At 43.6% G+C, this 23,233-nt stretch overlaps 1 protein-coding gene across 6 annotated transcripts in view; it reads right to left on the reverse strand.

The window, feature by feature from the left end:
- Positions 1–1,618: 1,618 nt before the first annotated feature.
- PXYLP1 (2-phosphoxylose phosphatase 1) overlaps positions 1,619–23,233 on the reverse strand; it is a 66,329-nt gene continuing 44,714 nt past the window's right edge. For 5 of the 6 annotated variants that reach the window (XM_025375341.1, XM_025375337.1, XM_025375338.1 and 2 more), the window contains 4 exons: positions 20,834–20,992; positions 19,833–19,959; positions 8,824–8,963; positions 1,622–3,993 (listed from right to left, as the gene is read on the reverse strand). In XM_025375341.1, the coding sequence (XP_025231126.1) occupies positions 3,056–3,993; positions 8,824–8,963; positions 19,833–19,959; positions 20,834–20,930 (1,302 nt within the window). In that variant the 5' untranslated portion in view covers positions 20,931–20,992 and the 3' untranslated portion in view covers positions 1,622–3,055. Of the gene's footprint in view, positions 3,994–8,823; positions 8,964–19,832; positions 19,960–20,833; positions 20,993–23,233 lie in introns of all 6 variants that reach the window. The other variant, XM_025375336.1, reaches the window with a different exon arrangement.

The raw sequence follows: 23,233 nt of genomic DNA on the forward strand, positions 1-23,233 counted from the left end.
CTGACCAACATGGAGACACCCCATCTCTACTAAAAATACAAAATTAGCTGGGCGTGGTGGCGCACACCTGTAATCCCAGCTACTCAGGAGGCTGACCCAGGAGAATCGCTTGAACCTGGGAGGCGGAGGTTGCAGTGAGTCGAGATCATGCCACTGCACTCCAGCCTGGGCAACAAGAGTGAAACTCCGTCTCAAAACAAAAACAAAAACAAAAACAAAACTTATATCAATAAATACCTGAAGCCACAATGAAGAAGTCTCTACTTTGTTCTGTGTAAAGCCTTGTAGTCCTGTTTTTAGTACCTTGGTTTTAAGTTTCATGGATTTTTAATGAGATTTAAAAAATATGTCTAATCTATACCATGAAATATTATTCAGTGGTTATAAAGAGTCATTTACATTTATACACAATCAATCAATCAATCATCTATCATCTTAACATGGAAATATCTTTAAGACATACTGTTAAGGGAGGCAAGTTAGTGAGAAATACTTCTAAGACATACTATTAAAAGACACAAGTTAATACATTTTTTTTTTTTTTTGAGACGGAATCTCGCTCTGTCGCCCAGGCTGGAGTGCAGTGGCGCAATCTCAGCTCACTGCAAGCTCCACCTCCCGCGTTCACGCCGTTGTCCTGCCTCAGTCTCCCGAGTAGCTGGGACTACAGATGCCTGCCACCATGCCTGGCTAATTTTAGTAGCCATGGGGTTTCACCGTGTTAGCCAGGATGGTCTCCATCTCCTGACCTCGTGATCTGCCCGCCTCGGCCTCCCAAAGTGCTGGGAATACAGGTGTGAGTCACCGCACCTGGCCAATAAAAAATATTTTTAAAGGAAAAATATTTTTAAGGGAAACAAGTCACACACACACATATATTTACATATATATAAAATGATCTAGTTCCTATTAAAAACTACATGTATTTCTGAATCTGCATGGAACTTTTCCAGAAGAATATCTGTCAGACAGCTCACAACGTTACCTCTGGAGGCAGGATTAGATGAGAACGTCACTTCTGAAGTTGTTTTTCAGTATTGGTTATTTTCTAGTGGGCATGTATTAATCATAAAAACAAGGAAGCTAAATTATGCATGTATACACCCAGGCCTGTCATGAATTAAGTCATTAGACCACTGCCCAGAAACCAAGGACTATGACTGTGCCCGCTGATCTCACCTCTGTGCTTAGTGTTTGTAATGGAATGAAGTGTCTCGGAACTTGATAGTGAGGAAGATATTTTAATGCTGTGTGTACCAGTGTCTTAGAAGACAAAACTTTTATCTACACTTCTGATGTTGACTCTTAGCCACAATATTTACTTTTACCAACAGATACTATCAATTGATTTTTAAAAAAATCTTCTGAGTCACTTATTTTTAAATCTTCAAGCTGTGTTTAGCAGTTCTAATTCAGATATATTGTGAGTGGGAAGAAAAAAAACACATGTAGTCTTCGAATACTTGAGAGATAACACAACTTTCAGCAATAAGTGAAGCAGTTAAAATAAAATTGTAAAATACTGGTTCTCTGCATGACATTTGAATGAAGGGGGAAAAATAAAATACTGGCTCTCACTTGAAAATAACTCGAGTGACTTACAGGTACAAACCGTGAGTTGTATAGTATAGGTATTCTTCAAAAATTTATTTATAGAAACAGACATATTCAAATGCAACACTGGACAAAAACAAAGAGAAAAAGTTGGAATGCCAATGACGCCAGAGAATCTCACTTGCACTTCCCATATCTCTGAATTAGCACCATTAGTTCAGAAATCACAGATGTAATCATAATTGCTTCTAACATATAAAACACCTTATAAAGATCTGTAAACTATCGAATAGCAAAGTTCTTCCAAAAACGTATTTAAAAATCAATCAGAATTTACCATTTGAAACTGATGAAAATAGTTTAAAAATGAACCCAATTCTACGGCTTGTCAAAGGGAATGAGCCATAATTAGCTTTATTGGAAGAAAGTGCCTGAATTCATCTTCTAGCCTCCTTCTAACCACCAAGCAGGTACAGTACACTGAATATTACATCAGGAATAAGAGCCATCTAAAACTCATCTTAGAAAATATTTTCCTAAACTATAAAAATACTAAATGGCATACAAAAATTTCAGCATATACAGCAAATAGACTACAGCAAATATTTAGAACATACTTAAAACTATCTTGTACCACAATCATCATGAACATCAAGTATTCTTCTAATCAGTTTTCTATGATTCATTCTAATTCAATGTTTATTTGCCCTCAAGTTTTGTTCTAGTGTCAGATACAGACCAAATTCTGTGTTTCTAGCAGAAGTTACTGGAGGAACCATTGAATAATTCTTGGTATTCAACCCGTTCTCAAAGTGCTGGAAGTGCAATTGTAGTATAGCCTATTTTTTAGATCAGGGGTTAGCAAACTACAGCCCAGGAGCCAAATCTGGCCACCATCTGTTTTGTCTGGCCTGGGAACCCAGCTACACATATTCCTTTACATACTGCCTGTGGTTGCTTTCCTGCTTCAGGAACAGAGTTGAGTAGTTATGACAGAGACTGTATGTGGCTTTTTGGTCCACATAGTCTGAAATAGTTACAATCTGTCCCTTTACAGAAAAAGTTTGCAACCCCTATTTTAGATAAATCACTTTAAGAAATTCTTAGAAAGGGCAAGGTAAAAATGTCTAAGATTAAAAAATTTTTGGCTGAGGTGTGCTGGTTCCATCACATAGTACCATGGGGCAGGCCAGAAGAGTGCAAACTTGGATTGGTGACTTCGGGTCTTGAACTATATTATTCTGGCATTCTAAGCAAAGTCTGGCTGTGACAAAATACCTTCTATTCCTCTATGAACTGGCCATTTTATACCAAGAAATTCACATACCACATTACAGCAACGTGCTTACTGTTCAACCCCAACCATCTGTGGTTCCCACAAACAATATTTAGCCTTTAAAAAGCAATAATCTTCTACCCTTAGCAACAGACAAAACTAGAAGTGGACTTTTCCCAGTGCCCTGTATTGGCACAGATTCTATGCTGCTGTACTGCATACCTTTTAGAATCCTTCCCTGTGACATGCATCATAATAATTTGTACTACTGCCACCTAGGGCTACAAACATGTCCCTTTTGACAAAGCGGACCAAGTTTTCCAGAGGGCACATGGGTTTGGGAGAACGCTTGTGGTGGTCTTGGCAGAAAGAGGTGTGGAATGTGACATCGACGCCATTGTAAAGAATCCGGACGGAATGTTCATTGGGCTTTTCTCTGTCTTGCCAAAGCTCAAAGATCAACCTGGCTGCAAACCTTGGGAATCTGGCTTCTGAAAGGCCCAAGGCACTGAGAACTGGTGACAGAGTGACATCATGAGCAGAGTAGAGGGCAAAGAGCTCTTCTTTCCTGCCCTCGGTGGCACGCTGCATCCGGCCGATGGTTTGGTTCAGGATGGGGTGGGCACCCAGGAGAGAATACCCAAGGTACAATTTCTTCTCCCGTCTCTCCCTTTCATCCTCGATCTGATGGGTCTTAATTACCTTGAAGTGCTCCATGTCAACACAGCCATTTCTGGTACAGGGAAAGCTGACATTGTGGCAGAGGTGGCAGAGCATGGAGTCTATGGGGTTGGCAGCTCGAAGCTGCTTGGTGGGGACGTCCACGATCTTGGCCATCTCCCCATAGGTCTTCTCCAGCTGGCTGTTTTTCAAACGAAGGAGGTACTGACGACGCTGCTCCTTTTCCAGATACTGGTTTCTTACCGGGCAATAGCAGCTTCCAGAGCAGAACAGCGCACTTGGCTGGTGCCTGAAATAAATCTTCTTCCAGTCAAAATCTGGGAGAAAGCCATAAAGCAGGGCCAGCCCACTTTGTAGGGTCCGACTTTTCCCAGTGGTCTCTAAATACAGCTGGTCTGCAGACCAATCATTGGGTAGGAGTTTGTGTTTCTTTAGATAGATGTCCCTCAGCAGCTGGCCGTTCTGCAAATGCTGCACGACTCCTGAAACACAAGCACACAAAGCTTTCCTTACTTCCAGCTGAGCAAAAGAAACAGCAAGGGGAGGTGGAGTCCGTGTCCAGCTCTGGAGTGTTTTAGGGCAGAGTGTAGTGCAAGAGAATGGCATCCAGCCTGTTTCCCCGTGGTGTGGAAGTTACAAACTCCAGTTCACAACAGCTTGTGAAGGGAGCCTCTTGGGGGTATCCATGAAGGATGAGCAGAGTGGGGCCCTGGCCTTGGGAACCACGGCCTTTGGACCATCTGCCTCGCACCTGTCCTCCAGACCGGCCTCTTCCCTGGGGAGAGTGTTGTGACTGGTGGGTCTCAGGGTTAGGAGTCGCCCAGCCAGGGGATATCTGTAATTGCAAGGGCCTAAGGAGAGGTTTTTCCCTCCTGTCCAGCTTTCCTCCGTGTGCAGGGAGTGCTCAGGGAAACGGCTCAGGCGAAGGCTGACTGCAGATTCCCTGCTTGCTGCTGTCTCCTCACTGCTGGGGAGTCCCCTCCATGACCCCATCCTCCCCAGCCTGCCAACCGAATGTTCTCTGATAACCTGCTGGGTACGTTCTGCCTGATCCTGAGGGCTTTAGAGACTCATCAACACACATGCACTCTCTGTATGATATGGAAGAATCTCCTGATACCCAGACAGAATACTTGAAAAAAGCCAAGTGTAGAGCAGTATGTTAATTATGCTCCTTTAAAACGAAAGAGAGGGAAAAATAAGAATATGTATTTGCAGTTGCCTGAGTTTTGCATAAAGAAACTTTGGAACATTGTATAAGAAACTAATCTCAATGGTTCCTTGGGGGTGATGGAGGTACAAAAATGAGGTGGATGGAACATGGGTGGAAGCAAGAATTTAAAGTTTACCTCTTAGTACTGTTTGAGTTTTGAACTATCACAGTATAATAAATGTTTAAAACTGGAAAAAGCCTTATCTTTAAGCAGGAGAAGGCAATCCAAGACAAAAACAAGCTCTCATCCTGTAGGAGGAGGTAACAGGACACAATCTGTCATGGGCATGAGTTCTACACACAGGCCCTGAGACCAGTGACACCGTTTATCCAGATGTCCAAACAGTATGAAACATCCCACTGCAAAGATGAGACAACTTCAGCTGAAAATCGTGAGACAGAGGGAAATACATTCCCCCGGGAAAGGGAACAGCTCAGCAAAACCCACAAAGGATGTCTGCATCCTACTGTGAATGAAGAGGGCTGAGAGCAGAACTCCCCCAGGAACCCAGGAACTAAAGGCTGGAACAGGCTTCGGCATTTCCAAGACGCTTTGCAAAAAACACGCAAACCGTGAGAGACAAACATTAAGATTCTGTGTCTCGCCCTAGTTCGCTGCTGGGCCTATTTTATTTGGTTGGGCCACATAAAGTTAGAGTGCTTACTGCGTGCCAGGGCTTTCTCATTTAACCCTCAGAAAGACAAAAACCCAATGAAGAAGGTAGATTATTATTATTATCCCCATTTTCCTTATTTTATAGATGAAGAAATGAAGGCCTTGAACCATTCAAGTTAAAAAGTGGCAGAGCTAAAACCCAAGGCCCCATCTGGTCCTAATTTTATGCTCTTAGTCCCTTACATTTTCATGCTGAAATACTAAGTTCTAGCTATTTAGGGCTTCTTATACTTGCCAAACATAGCCTGCATCTTCATGACTTTGTTCATACTGTTCCCCTTTCTCTCCCTAGAGAAATCCTCCCAGGGCCTGGCTCCAACACCACCTTCTTTGTAGTGCTTTCCTTCGTCTTCTCCCTGGTCAAGTTAATAATTCCTTCCTCTTCCCATATGCTGCTGGACCATGACGACATCAACTGCATTTACTGGGAGCCTCTCATATGCCAGCACTGCACTAGGCACTCTACACATGCTACCTCATCGAATTCACCACCAGCCACTGGGAAGACAGGCTCCTCCCCATGCTACAGGTCTGTCTGACTCCAAGGCCTGTGTTTACTCTCTAAGGCCCTGCAGTATCCAGCATTACGGGCAGTTGTCTCCACACGCATTGTTTGCTGCAGCTGCAGGCTCCTTTAGATCAGGCAGGAGGGTCCTATTCATCCTGCTACCCCTCTCACACTCAGCAGCTGCCAAAGCATCTTCAACAGGGTAGGCACTCGTGAGCAATCTTATCTTACATAGTTACTGTGGGCTGCCATAAGTGCACCAGGGACAAAAGCTGTTTACAACAGTCATGCATTTTTCATGATATTTAAAATAGAAATAAAAGTGACCATTAAAAGAGAATGAGGAAACAGGAGCAGACAGTATTACAAAAATGATTTCTAGAGTAATACTAATTTAGAAACAATGACGATGATAGATGAGTGGAGAAGAAAGATCTGAATGAATGATTAGGTGTGTGAGGACCAACCCTCCAGCCTCTTCTCAGGTAGCAGCACCTGGATCCAGAGACTGGCACTCTCACCTCCTGTTCTCTGCACAGTCACCCTGACCTGTTAGCCAGGGTTGATGGATGCTAACCCCAGGACCTCAAGGATTCTCTCTCTCTCAAGAATTTGGATTTGCAAATTCATCTGTGTGTGTGTGGCTGGGATTGTAATTCTGTTGATAGACACAGCAAAAAATTAGAGACAGAAGCAGGGACAAGAGAGCTTTTTTATTCCTGGTTCCAGTCTCTAGAGGTCTGATCAAACTCTTGGTCTTGGAGTCTGTGAGTCATTCCTGAATCCTTATAATAAATTTCCCTTTTTCGCTTGAAGTGGTTTCTGTTATTTTTAACCAGAGAGTCTAACCAGCAGTTCTCAGCAAGAGTGCTACTGCCTTCAGACAGGGCTTGGGGGTGGAGTTATCACAATAATATGGGGAAGGGCATTCTTGGCACCTAGTGGGTGGGGGCTGGGAGCTAATAGTCTCCAGAAAGGACACGTGTCTCTGTCCCACAAAACTTTTGAATGCAGCACAAGACACTCCATCATGTACAAAACATATTTGAGTACTTTAGCCTGTAGAATCTAATTCTGTTTTTTCGTGTCTGGAGCACAAAACCATTTTTGAATAATATTAACGTTGGCTGAATTTTCCAGAAATACAATATAAACTAAGGAACATCTACACTTTGTTTTGATCAGAATTTCAGAAAAACCATGTCCTAACATGTGGTATTAGAGTCACCAATACAGCATCCATCAATCATCTGCATTTGTAGCTGTCAGAGTCACATTTATGTACAAGCATTTGAAGATTTCATTCTATTTTCTAGTGTAGCTGTTCTTAAGCATTTATACTGAGACACATATAATTAGGTAATAAATCAGTTTCTTTTTGTTTGTTATAGCTGGGGACCCTGGTATGACTTTTAAATAATTAACTGCATAGAGAGATTTCATTCATTCATTCATTCATTCATTCATTCATTCATTTATTGAGACAGGCCTCACTCTGTCACTCAGGCTGGAATGCAGTGGCATGATCATGGTTCACTGCAGCCTTGACGTCCCCTGGGCTCAAGTGGTCCTCCCACCTCAGCACCTGAGTAGCTGGGACTACAGGCACGTGCCACCATACTTGGCTAATTTTAAAAAATTGTTTGTAGAGACGGGGCTCCACTATGTTGCTCAGGCTGCTCTCAAACCCTTGGGATCAAATGATTCTCCTACCTCAGCCTCCCAAAGTGCTGGGATTACAGGCGCTAGGCACCATGCCTGGCTGGTTATATTATATTTAAATTTCACTTCATGATAGTTGAGGGAGATTGCAAAATAGTTAATTGTGTAATCAAAGAGGGTGTTGGATCTGTTAGGATGAAAACCCTTGTTCTAAAGTAATGCATGTGGAACTAATTGCCAAAGGCTTTTGACACAACTCCTTATCCATGGCTAGTCCTCCAGAGGCTTCAGCTTGCTCCACTCTGTCACCCAATATCATTCCCCCAATAATAACGGCAGAACCTAAGAGGGCGAACTATAGGACATGGACCCTCCCCCTATCCCCACTGAGGTCCTAAGAGGCTGATGCAACATGAGAACAGAACATGGCCAATGGGTCTTCCCAATTCACCCATAAAGGCTGGTGACCAAGCGAAGGTTCTCTCAGGTTCTAGACTGAAGAATCAGAAAACTGAAACCTCTTGAAGGACCACCTGTTCCTCTATTCCCAGCAAAGATGACTCCACAGTTAACTCACCAACCTACCCTGACGGTGAACTGACTGCACATAGTCTGACTAGGGCTGCAGAGGGAAAGCTGCGCTTCCGTGAGGACTCAGCTCAGCCAAACAAACTCCACGCGCAGGAGAAATGTGCCACGCATTTTCCTCCCTGAGGTCTTGTACATGAAAACCTATTAGACGTTTTGTTAGAAACATCTGAGAACATGAGATTAGTTAAATAAATGATCAATTGCCCATCCAGAGTGAAAGAATATGGAGCTATCACAAATGATGTTGTGGATAAACAGTTATTCTTAGGGAAATATTACCAAAATGTGTTGAGTGGAAAAGTGGGTTATGAAACAGTGTGTTTAGTAAGACGTGTACGCGCATAAGCACAGGAAGAAGGGTTACTCTTAAGGGCCTATTTCTGTGGTGGAATTACGGTTGCTTAAACTTTTTCTTCCTTTTACTTGTCTTTCCTAATTTATCTTCATGAACACGTATTGTTTTTGTAAGAAGGAGAAAGGTTCTATTTAGTTTTGATAACTCTGATGTTTATTTAGAGGCCCTGGTGACCAAGCTCCTTGCAGAGCCAGTCCTTGCTTACCCCTCTGAGCTGCACAGCACCGCGCCGAGGAGAACTGCTCGGAAGGTATGCAAGCAGAAGAGCGGGTGGGGGAGCCCCCGAGCACGTGGCTGTCACACATACCTGTCTGGGTGAGCTCTCCCATCTCACACAGCGGGTGATTTGGGTAAAGAGGCAAGGAGTTCAAGGGGCTTTCGAAAGAGGCTCCGGATCCTTTTGACATGTGACTAACGAAAGCTTCCAGTTTTGGGTGATATGGTTTCCTAGAGAGACGATAGAGAGAGTTAGAGGTCAGAGTGCTACAGAGGAGTCCAAACAGTTTCCAGCTTCAGCGAGCCAAATCCCACGTGTGTCGCGGCCTTTTGCACCCACCATAACAGGTACCGGCTCAATCACTTTTCAATTATAATTTCATTATTTCTCGACCACTGACACTGACACATGAAATCCCCTCTGTGAGGTTGGTCGGAGTTCCTAACCTCTGCTGAACTCAGTACTGTGGGATTCAGCTTCGCCGTCTACCTTCCGGCTCCCCAGCCTGCACCGTCTTCCGGGCTCACTCTCTGGGAGGTGCCAACACCCACTCAGCAGTCACGCCTAGACTGGGTGTCGTCCCACTCTCTCCATTCCCTGCCCCTGCACATGTTGTCTGCTCCCCATGTCTTGCAGATTCTTCCTCCTGGTGCTTTTCCATCCCCTTCTCCTTCATACAGCTACTACCTGGGTTCTGGCCTCAGGCAGCTTTTGTCTGGCTGGCAATGGGCTCTTTCTTGGTCTTCTTGCTGATTAAGCATGCCCCTCTAATAATCTTGCCTTCTCCACAGCCAGAAGGATTGATTTAAAAGGGAACCCTGACCAGTCACTACCCTTCTCTATCAGCACCTTCTGGAAGGGGCCACACACAGCCTGTCACTCTGTTCTGGCCCCGCCCTCGTACTCACTGGCCCTCTCTACCAAGCCAAAGGCCTGCTTTCCTCCAACACACAACACACCTCATTCTTCAACACTTCCACCACTTTCCACAAGCTATCCCTTCCTCCTAGAAAATCTACCCTATCCTTTACCAAGGTCGCCCATAATCCTTAATTTTTCTGACCTCTGAAAAATCTTCCTTTAGGAAAACTGTTAACTGAGTAAAATAACCAGGATCTCTTACAATTCACTCCACATTTTGGACATACAACTTCTCATTTAATATAGGGTGATAATAAATGTCAAAAAAAGTTTATATATGAGATCTGAGAGTATCTATATTTCTGCCACAAAGTATATGTGGTAAATCTTTCTAGTCACTAATATACAATTACCCTGAATAATGAAATGATCTATGAATATAAACATCTTTTCTTTGAATAATGAAGTAGCCTATGAATGTATATACATTTTCCAGCTGAAGAGAAGTGGACAGATAGAGTAGTTCATGACTAAACTCTGTAAGAATCAGCATAAAAAGAAGCAAAGATAAACTGTTCTTATGGCAAACTCCTGCTGTCTGAGGGCCCAATTACCTTCGAAAGTGCTTTAAAAATGGCTGCCAAAAGGCAAGAAATAACTAAGATCAGAGCAGAACTGAAGGAGATAGAGACACAAAAAACCCTCCAAAAAATCAATGAATCCAGGAGTTGGTTTTCTGAAAAGATCAACAAAATTGACAGACCACTAGCAAGACTAATAAAGAAGAAAAGAGAGAAGAATCAAATCGATGCAATTAAAAATGATAAAGGGGATATCACCACCGACCCCACAGAAATACAAACTACCATCAGAGAATACTATAAACACCTCTACGCAAATAAACTGGAAAATCTAGAAGAAATGGATAATTTCCTGGACACTTACACTCTTCCAAGACTAAACCAGGAAGAAGTTGAATCCCTGAATAGACCAATAGCAGGCTCTGAAATTGAGGCAATAATTAATAGCCTACCAACCAAAAAAAGTCCAGGACCAGATGGATTCACAGCTGAATTCTACCAGAGGTACAAGGAGGAGTTGGTACCATTCCTTCTGAAACTATTCCAATCAATAGAAAAAGAGGGAATCCTCCCTAACTCATTTTATGAGGCCAACATCATCCTGATACCAAAGCCTGGCAGAGATACAACAAAAAAAGAGAATTTTAGACCAATATCCCTGATGAACATCGATGCAAAAATCCTCAATAAAATACTGGCAAACCGGATTCAGCAACACATCAAAAAGCTTATCCACCATGATCAAGTGGGCTTCATCCCTGGGATGCAAGGCTGGTTCAACATTCGCAAATCAATAAACATAATCCAGCATATAAACAGAACCAAAGACAAGAACCACATGATTATCTCAATAGATGCAGAAAAGGCTTTTGACAAAATTCAACAGCCCTTCATGCTAAAAACGCTCAATAAATTCGGTATTGATGGAACGTACCTCAAAATAATAAGAGCTATTTATGACAAACCCACAGCCAATATCATACTGAATGGGCAAAAACTGGAAAAATTCCCTTTGAAAACTGGCACAAGACAGGGATGCCCTCTCTCACCACTCCTATTCAACATAGTGTTGGAAGTTCTGGCTAGGGCAATCAGGCAAGAGAAAGAAATCAAGGGTATTCAGTTAGGAAAAGAAGAAGTCAAATTGTCCCTCTTTGCAGATGACATGATTGTATATTTAGAAAACCCCATTGTCTCAGCCCAAAATCTCCTTAAGCTGATAAGCAACTTCAGCAAAGTCTCAGGATACAAAATTAATGTGCAAAAATCACAAGCATTCTTATACACCAGTAACAGACAAACAGAGAGCCAAATCAGGAATGAACTTCCATTCACAATTGCTTCAAAGAGAATAAAATACCTAGGAATCCAACTTACAAGGGATGTAAAGGACCTCTTCAAGGAGAACTACAAACCACTGCTCAGTGAAATAAAAGAGGACACAAACAAATGGAAGAACATACCATGCTCATGGATAGGAAGAATCAATATCGTGAAAATGGCCATACTGCCCAAGGTAATTTATAGATTCAATGCCATCCCCATCAAGCTACCAATGAGTTTCTTCACAGAATTGGAAAAAACTGCTTTAAAGTTCATATGGAACCAAAAAAGAGCCCGCATCTCCAAGACAATCCTAAGTCAAAAGAACAAAGCTGGAGGCATCACGCTACTTGACTTCAAACTATACTACAAGGCTACAGTAACCAAAACAGCATGGTACTGGTACCAAAACAGAGATATAGACCAATGGAACAGAACAGAGTCCTCAGAAATAATACCACACATCTACAGCCATCTGATCTTTGACAAACCTGAGAGAAGCAAGAAATGGGGAAAGGATTCCCTATTTAATAAATGGTGCTGGGAAAATTGGCTAGCCATAAGTAGAAAGCTGAAACTGGATCCTTTCCTTACTCCTTATATGAAAATTAATTCAAGATGGATTAGAGACTTAAATGTTAGACCTAATACCATAAAAATCCTAGAGGAAAACCTAGGTAGTACCATTCAGGACATAGGCACGGGCAAAGACTTCATGTCTAAAACACCAAAAGCAACGGCAGCAAAAGCCAAAATTGACAAATGGGATCTCATTAAACTAAAGAGCTTCTGCACAGCAAAAGAAACTACCATCAGAGTGAACAGGCAACCTACAGAATGGGAGAAAATTTTTGCAATCTACTCATCTGACAAAGGGCTAATATCCAGAACCTACAAAGAACTCAAACAAATTTACAAGAAAAAAACAAACAACCCCATCAAAAAGTGGGCAAAGGATATGAACAGACATTTCTCAAAAGAAGACATTCATACAGCCAACAGACATATGAAAAAATGCTCATCATCACTGGCCATCAGAGAAATGCAAATCAAAACCACAATGAGATACCATCTCACACCAGTTAGAATGGCGATCATTAAAAAGTCAGGAAACAACAGGTGCTGGAGAGGATGTGGAGAAATAGGAACACTTTTACACTGTTGGTGGGATTGTAAACTAGTTCAACCATTATGGAAAACAGTATGGCGATTCCTCAAGGATCTAGAACTAGATGTACCATATGACCCAGCCATCCCATTACTGGGGATATACCCAAAGGATTATAAATTATGCTGCTATAAAGACACATGCACACGTATGTTTATTGCAGCACTATTCACAATAGCAAAGACTTGGAATCAACCCAAATGTCCATCAGTGACAGATTGGACTAAGAAAATGTGGCACATATACACCATGGAATACTATGCAGCCATAAAAAAGGATGAGTTTGTGTCCTTTGTAGGGACATGGATGCAGCTGGAAACCATCATTCTTAGCAAACTATCACAAGAACAGAAAACCAAACACCACATGTTCTCACTCATAGGTGGGAACTGAACAATGAGATCACTTGGACTCAGGAAGGGGAACATCACACACCGGGGCCTATCATGGGGAGGGGGGAGGGGGGAGGGATTGCATTGGGAGTTATACCTGATGTAAATGACGAGTTAATGGGTGCAGCACACCAACATGGCACAAGTATACATATGTAACAAACCTGCACGTTATGCACATGTACCCTACAACTTAAAGTATAATAATAATAAATAAATTAAAAAAAAAAAGAAAAAAAAATGGCTGCCAAAATGAGTTTATTATCTATCAACAACATAAAGCTAAAAAAAAATCCATCTTTTAAAAAATATGTTTTTAAATTAGAGAATGCTAATCCAGACATGTAGTATAGTCTAATAAATCACCCTGGATGGCTAAAAGGAGTTACGCCTTTCCATAAAAACAGGGTATGTTATTTTGCCTGACACTAAAGCACATAAATGTTTGCAAACTGGGAAATAAAATGTCCAGACTGACAATGAGGCTGCCAAGAGTAATCCACGTAACAAAGGCTATCCATCAACAAGAGTCAAATGTTCGGCGCCAGGCCATTATTTCAGGCTGGAGATTTTTTTGAGGATCTGAGAAAGCTTTGCTGCCAATTTTAGAAATGGAATTTCACAACTGGAAGTGTTTGCTGAGATGACCCAGGTTTTCAGGGCATCTGACTGCTTAATTATATCTAACTGTATTCATTCCAATGTTTTTTATTTTTGTTTTGTTCTGTTTTTGTTGTTTGTTTGTTTTTGTTTTTGGCATGCAAAGATGAAGACTCATGGAAGAAAAACTTCACTTAAAGAATAGCTAACAGGTCGGGCATAGTGGCTCATGCCTGTAATCCTAGCATTTTGGGAGGCCGAGGTGGGAGGATTGCCTGGGGCCAGGAGTTTGAGACATAGTGAGACCATGTCTCTACAAAAAATACAAAAACTAGCCAGGCATGGTGGCTCAGGCCTATAGTCCCAGCCACTCAGGTGGTTAAAGCAGAAGGATCACATGAGTCCAGCAGGCAGAGGCTGCAGTGAGCTGTGATCATATCACTGTACTCCAGCCTAGGTGACAAAGAGAGATCCTGTCTCATAAAAAAAAAAAAAAAAAAAAGAAAAAGAAAAAAAAAGATTTCACAACAAATGGCTCTATCTTTTCAGTGGAAAGTGGACCAGGTGACTCAAGTCCTGGGCCTGGATCTGACCACCCAGGCCCTGTCTGCCTGGTCTACTGCTCCATCCCTGGAGCCCAGAGGGTGCTTAGCACACAGCAGATGTTCCAAAATTATATGTGAGTGAATTCAACTGTGAAGTGTCCCATCCTTGGATGCTTCATGAAAATAGCAAGCCTTCCATAATCTGTAGAAATGAATACGATAAGTTCCCATACTGTTTGTTAAAATATTCAGATTTTGATGAAAATATAGTCAGCCCTCCATCTCCTCAGATTCTGCATTGGAAGATTCGACTGTGGATCCAAAAATATTTGGAAAAAACCCAATAAGAAATAACAATACAACAATAAAAATAATACAAATAAAAAACACAGTATAACAACTATTTATATAACATTTACGTTGTATTTGGTATTATAAGTAATGTAGAGATGATGTAAAGTACATGGGAGAATGTGTGCAGGTCCTATGTAAATACAACACCATTTTACATAGGGACTTGAGCATCTCAGATTCTGGTTTCCAAGGAGGATTCTGGAACCAATCCTCTGTGGATACCAGGGGATGACTGTATAAAAACTAAAGGCTACTGTGGCTGAGGCTAGTGTACTAGTTGCACACTAAAATCTATTCTCTTCTTAAGAACTTGGTTAGATCCTATTTCCGAGGTCCTGAAATGAGGTAAAGCCACATTCGCCAATAGAATGGAAAGATGTATGCCACTTCTGGGTTTAGGCTTTCTGATCGTGAGTATGCCCACTTCACATTCTCTTCCTTCCTTCCAGCCATTATTTAGGCATGGCACAACCAGGGTTACCATGTAGCCATCCCCAGGGGATGGTAGAAGCAACAACCTGGAGAAACCTGGGGCCCTGAATGACCAGGTGGAGCTGACTAGCATGATCTGGAACACACATTTCAGACCTTCACATGAGGAAGAACTAAACTTCCTTGTTATTTAAGGTGATGCATTGATGAGTCCCTGTGCGACAAAGTAAGCTTATAAAATAGGTGTACCCTGACTAATGCAGACATAATTATATCCATGAAAATTACTTTTTCTTGAGTAAAAACTCATATTATTGTGGGCTCATTGAAAATCTTCTTTCATAATGAAAACTGGAAGAATCAAAAGTGTTACTATTTTAAGTCTTCAAGTCATTCACTTTGGAGTCCTTATTTTCACTTTTATATGCATTATTCACATCTATATATGCCACAAAGTTTGAGGCTGAACCCCAAGGCTAATCTACACACCCATGAGAAAATTCATTGTTTATTTAAAACCTCAGCAATGACTGAGTTCTGCACAGAATGTTAAGGCAAGCAGAGGAGGCAGATGACCAGTGACACTGTTACCAGAAAACACAATCCAAAAGAGCATACATAGCTGGAAACTGGAATCACACTAGATTTTTAAAATTCATGCCAATTAAAGAATTTATCATCTTACATATTAATAACATGAGGTTATGGAAAGATAAGCCCAATGTACTTTTCTTAGTCTTTAGCTTTCTGGACCTTTTGGCCTTACTTGATGTGATGCATTGCCCTGCTTTCCTTAGCTCTCATAACATTGCTCTCCTGACTTTTCCCTGTTTGCAACATCCCTAGCCCCCCTTGAAATCCGTTTTTCTCTCTGAGTACCACAGGCTGGTGTTTCCCAGGACTCTGGTTTTGGCCCATCCCTCACTTCTCAGGTTCTGTCTGTAATATAAGCCCACAGCTTCAAATGCCATCAACATGCTGAAGATTCTCAACTAAACCTCTCTCTCCCAGCAAACCATTGCCCCTCAGCTGCAAAATTATATAGGCTAGGCTGGCTCACACTTGTAATCCCAGCACTTTGGAAGGCCAAGGAGGGCGGATCATGAGGTCAAGAGATGGAGACCATCCTGGCCAACATGGTAAAACCTCGCCTCTACTTAAAAAAAAAAAAAAAAAAAAAATTAGCTGGGCGTGGTGGCATGTGCCTGTAGTCCCAGCTACTCAGGAGGCTGAGGCAGGAGAATCACTTGAACCTGGGAGGCAGAGGTTGCAGCGAGCCGAGATCACGCCATTGCACTCCAGCCCAGTGACAGAGCAAGACTCTATCTCAAAAAAAAAAAAAAAAAAAATTATACAGCCTACTACTGACTAGAAACTATCTCTTGAATGTTTCATGACAGCTCAAATGTAGCACCAGTGCCTGTATTAACTTTCCCCCATACCTCCCTTCTGTGTTCTCTAACTCCAGGGAGGGGTCCCACCACCACCCAGTCAGAAACCTGGGCCCCATCCTGCCTGTCTTTCATACCCATGTTCAACCTGCCACCAAGTCCTATTGATCCCACCTTGTAACCTTCTCTAAGACCCATCTACTCTCCATCTCTGCTGCCACTTTCTGAGTTTCAGCTGCCATCATTTATTCATTCAACGAACATTTAATCACACTCCGCCACTCATATGCCAGTCACTGTCCTAGGCACTTCGGATGCAGGAGCAGTGAACAAAAACAAATAAAAATATCTGCCCTCAGGGAGGTTATATTCTAGCCTGGGGAAACAGACAATGCACAATGAACACTGTGTGTGTGTGTGTGTGTGTGTCTGTGTGTGTCTGTGTGTGTCTGTCTGTCTGTCTGGGTTAGAAAGTAACAGATGCTGTGGCAAAGAGAAGAGCAGGCTAAGGGGGTTGTGGGAGACCAGGGTGGAAGGAGGAGCACCTTGTCATTTTAACTGGAGTGTTCTGAGTAGGTTTTATGGAGAAGGTGACATTTGAGCAAAGACTTAAAGGAGGAAAGAGGACTGGCCATAAAGCTATCTGTGGGAAGAGGCTTCCAGAGACAGAAACCAGTCTGTGCAAAGGCCCTGAGGCAGCATACGGTGCCCGAATGTGCAAAGAAGAGCTAGGAGCATCATGGCTGAAGCAGAGTGAGCAAGCACGAGAGCGCAGAGGGCAAGGTCAGGCGGGTAAGGGGTGGAGGAAGGGCACTCAGGCCTTGTGGGGCATTTTAAGGATGTGAATTCTGACTCCAAGTGAAGTCTCTTCTCTGGATCACTAATCCTAATAATACCACCACTAGCTGCCACCAGCTTCAAGTTCATCTTCCACACTATGGCTGTCAGGAACCTTCACCTTTTCATCCCTTTCACTCCCTGGCTCTCTCGCTGCCTTCATGCCTGGACACACTCCCCTGCTGGCTATTCAAAGCCTCAGATAACCTCGTTCCCACCCAGTTTTCCACTCCACGCTTGAGCCTGTGAAACTAACTTTCTGCTCAAGCCTGTGAAACTAACTTTGAGGGCCCCAACGTACCAAGCTATCCACCACCTCACACTGCACGGGTTGGTCTCACCGCCCAAGGGGCCATTCAGCACCAGCTGCTGCCTGACTTGCTCCTTCACACCCTTCTGGTCCCTTTCTCTGTGTGGCCTTCCCTGATCTGCCACCCTGTGTCCCCTCCCTGCCCCAGGTTGGGTCAGGCTGCCCCTCTTCTGGCTCATGCCCCCTAATATGGCACCCAAATTACTTCCATTTCTACTTCTTGCTCTTCTTCCATTTCTTCCTCTTCTTTCTCTAATGCTGCCACCACTGCTGCCACCTGTGCCAGCTACCATTCATGGAGGGCTGCTGTGTCCTGGGCACTGGGCCTGTCTCTGCAAAGGTGCTGGGCTCCCTGAGGGCAGGGACAGCCCCAAGGAGTGGCCTTTCTTCTGCAACCCCTCAGAAGCCCACTCCCTCCCTCACTGCTCCAGCCCAGCCATACCCTGGTCTTATTGTGGCTCACATCTGCCTAGTTCTTCCAGCCTCAGGCCCCCTGCACTTGCTGCTTACTCCATCGGGAACGTTCTGTCCCCTGGACCATCACAGGGCTGGCCCCCTCACTTCATGTAGGTGCCTGCTTGTGTACTACCTTCTGGTACCTGGCACATGATAGAAGCATAAAACTAAAATTTGTGTAATAAATGCTGATCAAAGTGAATGTTTTCTCTTCCTTGGATGTAGAAAAGCATGTTTAATTCATATTTATGAATGCAAAAAAGCATTTACTAAATATGGCATATAAATAACTGATAACCTTAATGCTGGCTAAACATAATACTATGAGGGTTAAAATAGCACCTTCCTCATAAAGCACATGGCATTCACAAAGAGACAGCTTCTACTACAAAGGCTTTGAGAGTCACAGGGTGTGTCATCATGGATGGAAACCCTGGGGCAACAAACTTGTGGCCCGCCAGCTAGTGTTTGGCTCAGCTCACTGCACCCCGCCTGCTGGCCCCAGTATTCCATTTCACTAGACTAGAATAATGGGCATGCTCCAGGGCGCACCACCTTTTAGGGGTCACAACTTTAGTAATTTTTAAAGCTGAAGTAGCACCTGGGAGGACAGCAGGTATTGCTGGTGACCCAGATCCCACAGTCCTGGGGGAGTCAGCAGCCCAGAGAGGGTCCCCTTCACTGGGGTTCCTGCTCACTCTTCCTCTTAAGTACCTGTTTATAATGATGAGTCAACTATTACTGTTTTTAAAGATTACATTAATTAAATGATATTAAGTAACAAAATATGCATACTCCACCCTCTTTACACAAAGGATTTAAGGTGGCTTCTAAAAATACAGAATGTTCAATAAAATAAAACTAGGCAAAGGAAAATGAGGGCAGAGGCAGCCAGGCCAACTGGTCCCTAGGAACTGAACCTCTCAAATGGGAGCGCCAAAAATGGCCCCATTAGAGGGTCCTGGCATCACTGTGACAGGGGCCCTGCAAGACGAGCTGCCAAGTGTCACTTTTAAAGAACAGCCCTGGCTGTAGTGAGGTAATCCATGACTTCACCAGGCTCGCCCTCCCGGGGCAGGCTGGCACCCCAGAAGCATTCCATCAAAATAACGTCTTCCCCACTTCCTTCATCTCCCGACCTCATTCAGTAAACTCTGCTAGAATGTTATGTGCCTCCAGACACATTTGCTGAGGTCTAGCCCAACATTTTATTGCTAACTATGCCTCTAATTTTAGGGCCATGCCATTTCCATACAATTTCCACTCTCTGTTCAAATATTTTTCATCCTAAGGGCTTTCAACCAAGAACAGGCTGCCTCTACTCCTGTGAAAAATTAGAAGGGTAAAATAATTCTTACATTTATATAGCCTGGCAATTGCTAACCTGCATTTGTCTGTGTCATTTCACTTACTCCTTGCCCCAACCTTGCAGGGGGAGCCTTGTGATCCCCCTTTCAGAGGTAGGAGGCTGAGGCTCAGAGGACACTAAGGGGCTTGCCTGCTGCTCTGAACGGAGCAGGTGAAGTGGGGCGGAGGACTGTTAACTCAGTGCTCGCTGTACGGTGTCCCTACTGTTTATTGAAGTGAAAAACATCAGGGTGGGAGGGTGAGCCGCAGACTGGCCTGGGCTCAGTATATCTGCTGTGTTGCTTCAAACAGGTGTCCTTGCTTCTGTGGGCCTCCGTCTTTTCAACTGTAAAATGGCACTCCCATGTAGGACTGCTCTGAGCCCAGGCTCCTGCAAACAGTATGGTTCACCAAGTGTAGGTCACTCACCTATCCTGTCATTCTCCATCCTACAGGATATAACAGATACTTGAAAATGACTTTTAGAAAAAGTGCAATTTACCTGTTAGCCACCAGAGTGCAGTCAATTTCTGGTCGCTTTGTCTTGGGAATGACATACAGTGGGTACCTGTCTCCGTGGCGAATGAACACATGCACTGAGACCAGCTTAAAATGATGCGGGGCATGACCTGTGAGAGAGAAGCACATTGTCTGGTTATCACTCAATAGGTGTCAATCCTTTTAGAAGGGGGCCAAGGGGATGACCTGGCCATGTTTGTGCCGGGAATCTGAGCGGGAGGCAGCAGGGGCCACCATGGGGTTGCAGAGCCACAGTGAAGGGGCTGTGGCTGCCATGCTGGATGGGGGCCACTGAACAGTCTTACAAGGCGGGACAGAGGAACGTGAGTAGGCTGATTATGTCCCAGACCTCCTGGAAACCACGGGAGGCCGGTGAAATGTGGGCATGACTACTAATGTGGCCTCACTCACAGGCACAGACCAGGGAGAGATCCACGGAAATACTAGAAACAATGATTTCTGCTTTAAATCTTTCATAAGACAAGGGAGGCCACAAAGAGATCAATAAGGATTCAACACTATGCTCTGATACACTTTTAGAAAAGCAAAACTTGTAGAAATTGCCTCACTTCCATGGCAAGACCCCAGCAGGACATCCTGTGGACATCCTAAGTCCCAAGAGGCTACCCTGAAAAGCAGAGTGTCTCAACGTGCTGCGCTAGTGCCTGCCAAGGCCACCTTTCTACCTTGCTGCTGTCTCACTGAAGATCATGATGATGGCAAACATTTGTGGTGGGTTGATCATGAGCCACGTGGTATGTTCAGAGCAGTTACTGAAACCTCCCCAGTCCCAGGCATAAGTCCTGCAAGTTACTCCCATTTTATAGAGGAGAATGCAAGGACCCAGGAACTCATTCAAGGGCACAGCCTGGTGGCAACTGCAGCACTTGGGTCCTGGCCATCTTGCTACTTACCGCTGTGCAATGCTGCTGGAATAACTAGTCCCCAAAGGCGTATCTGTCCTGGCGGCACAGTCAGGCCTACCTTCCATGCTGCGCTCAGCCACGCTGGGGATGTTGCAGTACAAAAGAGCTTCGTAAACAGGGTCTGTCACAGGGGGCTCCGTCACAGGGTCGGGCATGATTCTCTTTCGACTCTTGCTACTCACTCCATTCTTAGCTGTTGACACCGGGATCAGGTGGACTGAAACGAAGCAAGGCAGGTTGTGATGCATAGTTCCTGGGGCGCCAGGCCAGCTGCACGGCCCAGTGCAGGGCTGGATTTCACTTTGAGGAGCTATTCTTGCACTGAGAATCAGGGTACACTTCAGTGGAGCAGAAGTCAGCTTCCCATTCGAGAAGGGCTTCTGAGCCCCAGTGTGTCCTGCCCCTTCCTCACTGCCACTACCCTCTCCTTGCCATCTACTCAACACCAGGGGGGCCTCCCAAGCAAAGGGGCCTCACTCAGGGCAGTTGGAGGAAGAACTCACACACTAACTTCTTAGGACCTGATTACCTCTTCCTAATGCCCTTCAATTCCAGTAACAAGGAGGAAAACCGTCATCCCTCATTGAAGACCTGCTAGGTGCCAGATGTGGGTGCTGACATACCCCATTTATCATCATCTGCTTTATGCTTTGTGGGCCTTCAGAATCACTCATTTAACCCATGAAAGCACTTTACAGAAGAAAGCCAATGACCAAGGCATGTGTGGTGGGTGAAAGACTGTCTCATGCTCACTCCTTGACTTCAGGCCAGCTTCCCTGCCACTGTCTTGGGGTGGCATGTGTGGGTCCTGCAGTCTGTGTGCTTGTCCATCTACCACCCTCATTCCATTAGTGAGCTGACCCTTTGCCACAACGTGTGGTCAGGCTGGACTGTCAGTCACGGTGTCCCTACCCTCTGACAGGGGTGGACATGTGACCAGAGTCAATAAGGATAGTAATGGGGCAACTGGACTCCCTTTCCTCGAGATGGGTGACATATAGACAATAGAAGAGGTGCTCTTTTTCTTTTGGATGCTAATCTGTAAGAATGGAAATGTGGGGCTGCTCAGCCATCTAACCCTCGTGAACAGCTTCTATCTCAGTGGTCCCGAATCTCTCCATGTCTAGGGAATGTGTTTACAGCATCATAGATCCTCTACAACTCCCAACACAGTAATAGTCATACTTTCAGCATCCGCCCATTGAGGGAAATACATGAAAATAAGTGTGCTCACAGATCTATTTAACTTCTAAAAGGTTTATTAATCACCATAATATCTATACATACACACGAACAATAGCTAAAACAGGGACCAACCACCAGCCTAAATCAATGTAAATTCCCTAATTACTTCTACAAATTCTTCTGCATAAATATTTAAAACTTCCCTTTGGCAAACAGATGCCATAAACAAAGATAAAAGACAGGCAACACACCGAGAGAAAAATATTAGCAACTAACCTAACAAATGATTAATATCCAAAGTCCATAAGAGCCCCTACACCTGAAAAATCATTAAAGGATATGAACAGGCCAATTGCAGAAAAATAAATACTAATGGCCAATAAACACATGAAGAGATGCTTACGATTAGATAAATATAAAACAATGTGGTATTATTTTTCATAATTAAGTTTATTCATGATTAAAGAAACAGAAATCAAACAGTAGACTATATTAATAATTTTTCCTCATCAAACCGGCAAATCATGTTTTAATGATAACACTCAATATTGGGAAGGGTGTGAGAACCTGACGCTTCCAAACGTCGTAGGGGAGGGTGGAAATTGGTGCCTTTCAGGAGTGTTTGGCAGTAGCCATCAAAATGGAATATGTGTACTATTCCATTTTGTGTACTATTCTGTGCCTTGGAATCCATTCTGTATGTATAAAGATAGCGATGCCCACACACACAAATGTAAATGTATGGCCAAAGAGATTCCCTGCAGTGCTGTTTGTAATAACAAAAAAGGGAAATAACCTAAATATCCATTTCTAGCAGAACAGAATGTTATGTCCCTGCTGTGGAACGTTCTAGCCCAGTTAAAAAGAAGGGAAAAGAATCAAAGATAAATTAAGTGAAGTGAATACACCAAGTCACTGGCTACTGATATAATCTTCGTGTAAAGAAAAAAAAAACCATAAATGCATAAATATACAGGGATTGGTTTATTACGTAAATGCACAGAAAAAATGTCTAGAAGGTTACCCACCATAACACAGCAGTGGTTTTCTGCTGGGGAAGGATGGAATGGGGCGTGAGAAAGTATTTTTACTTGTTTCATATATTCGCACACACACATACGTACAGTCAGGAGTTGCGTAACAATGGGGATGCACTGAGAAATGGTCCTTAGGCAATTTTGTCATAGTGTAAGCATCATAGAGTGTACTTACACAAACCTAGCTGGTAGAGCTTTCTACACACCTAGGCTATTTGGAACAGCCTGCTGCTCCT

The sequence above is a fragment of the Theropithecus gelada genome, chromosome 2, assembly GCF_003255815.1.
Source record: "Theropithecus gelada isolate Dixy chromosome 2, Tgel_1.0, whole genome shotgun sequence".
NCBI classification, from domain to species: Eukaryota; Metazoa; Chordata; class Mammalia; order Primates; family Cercopithecidae; genus Theropithecus; species Theropithecus gelada.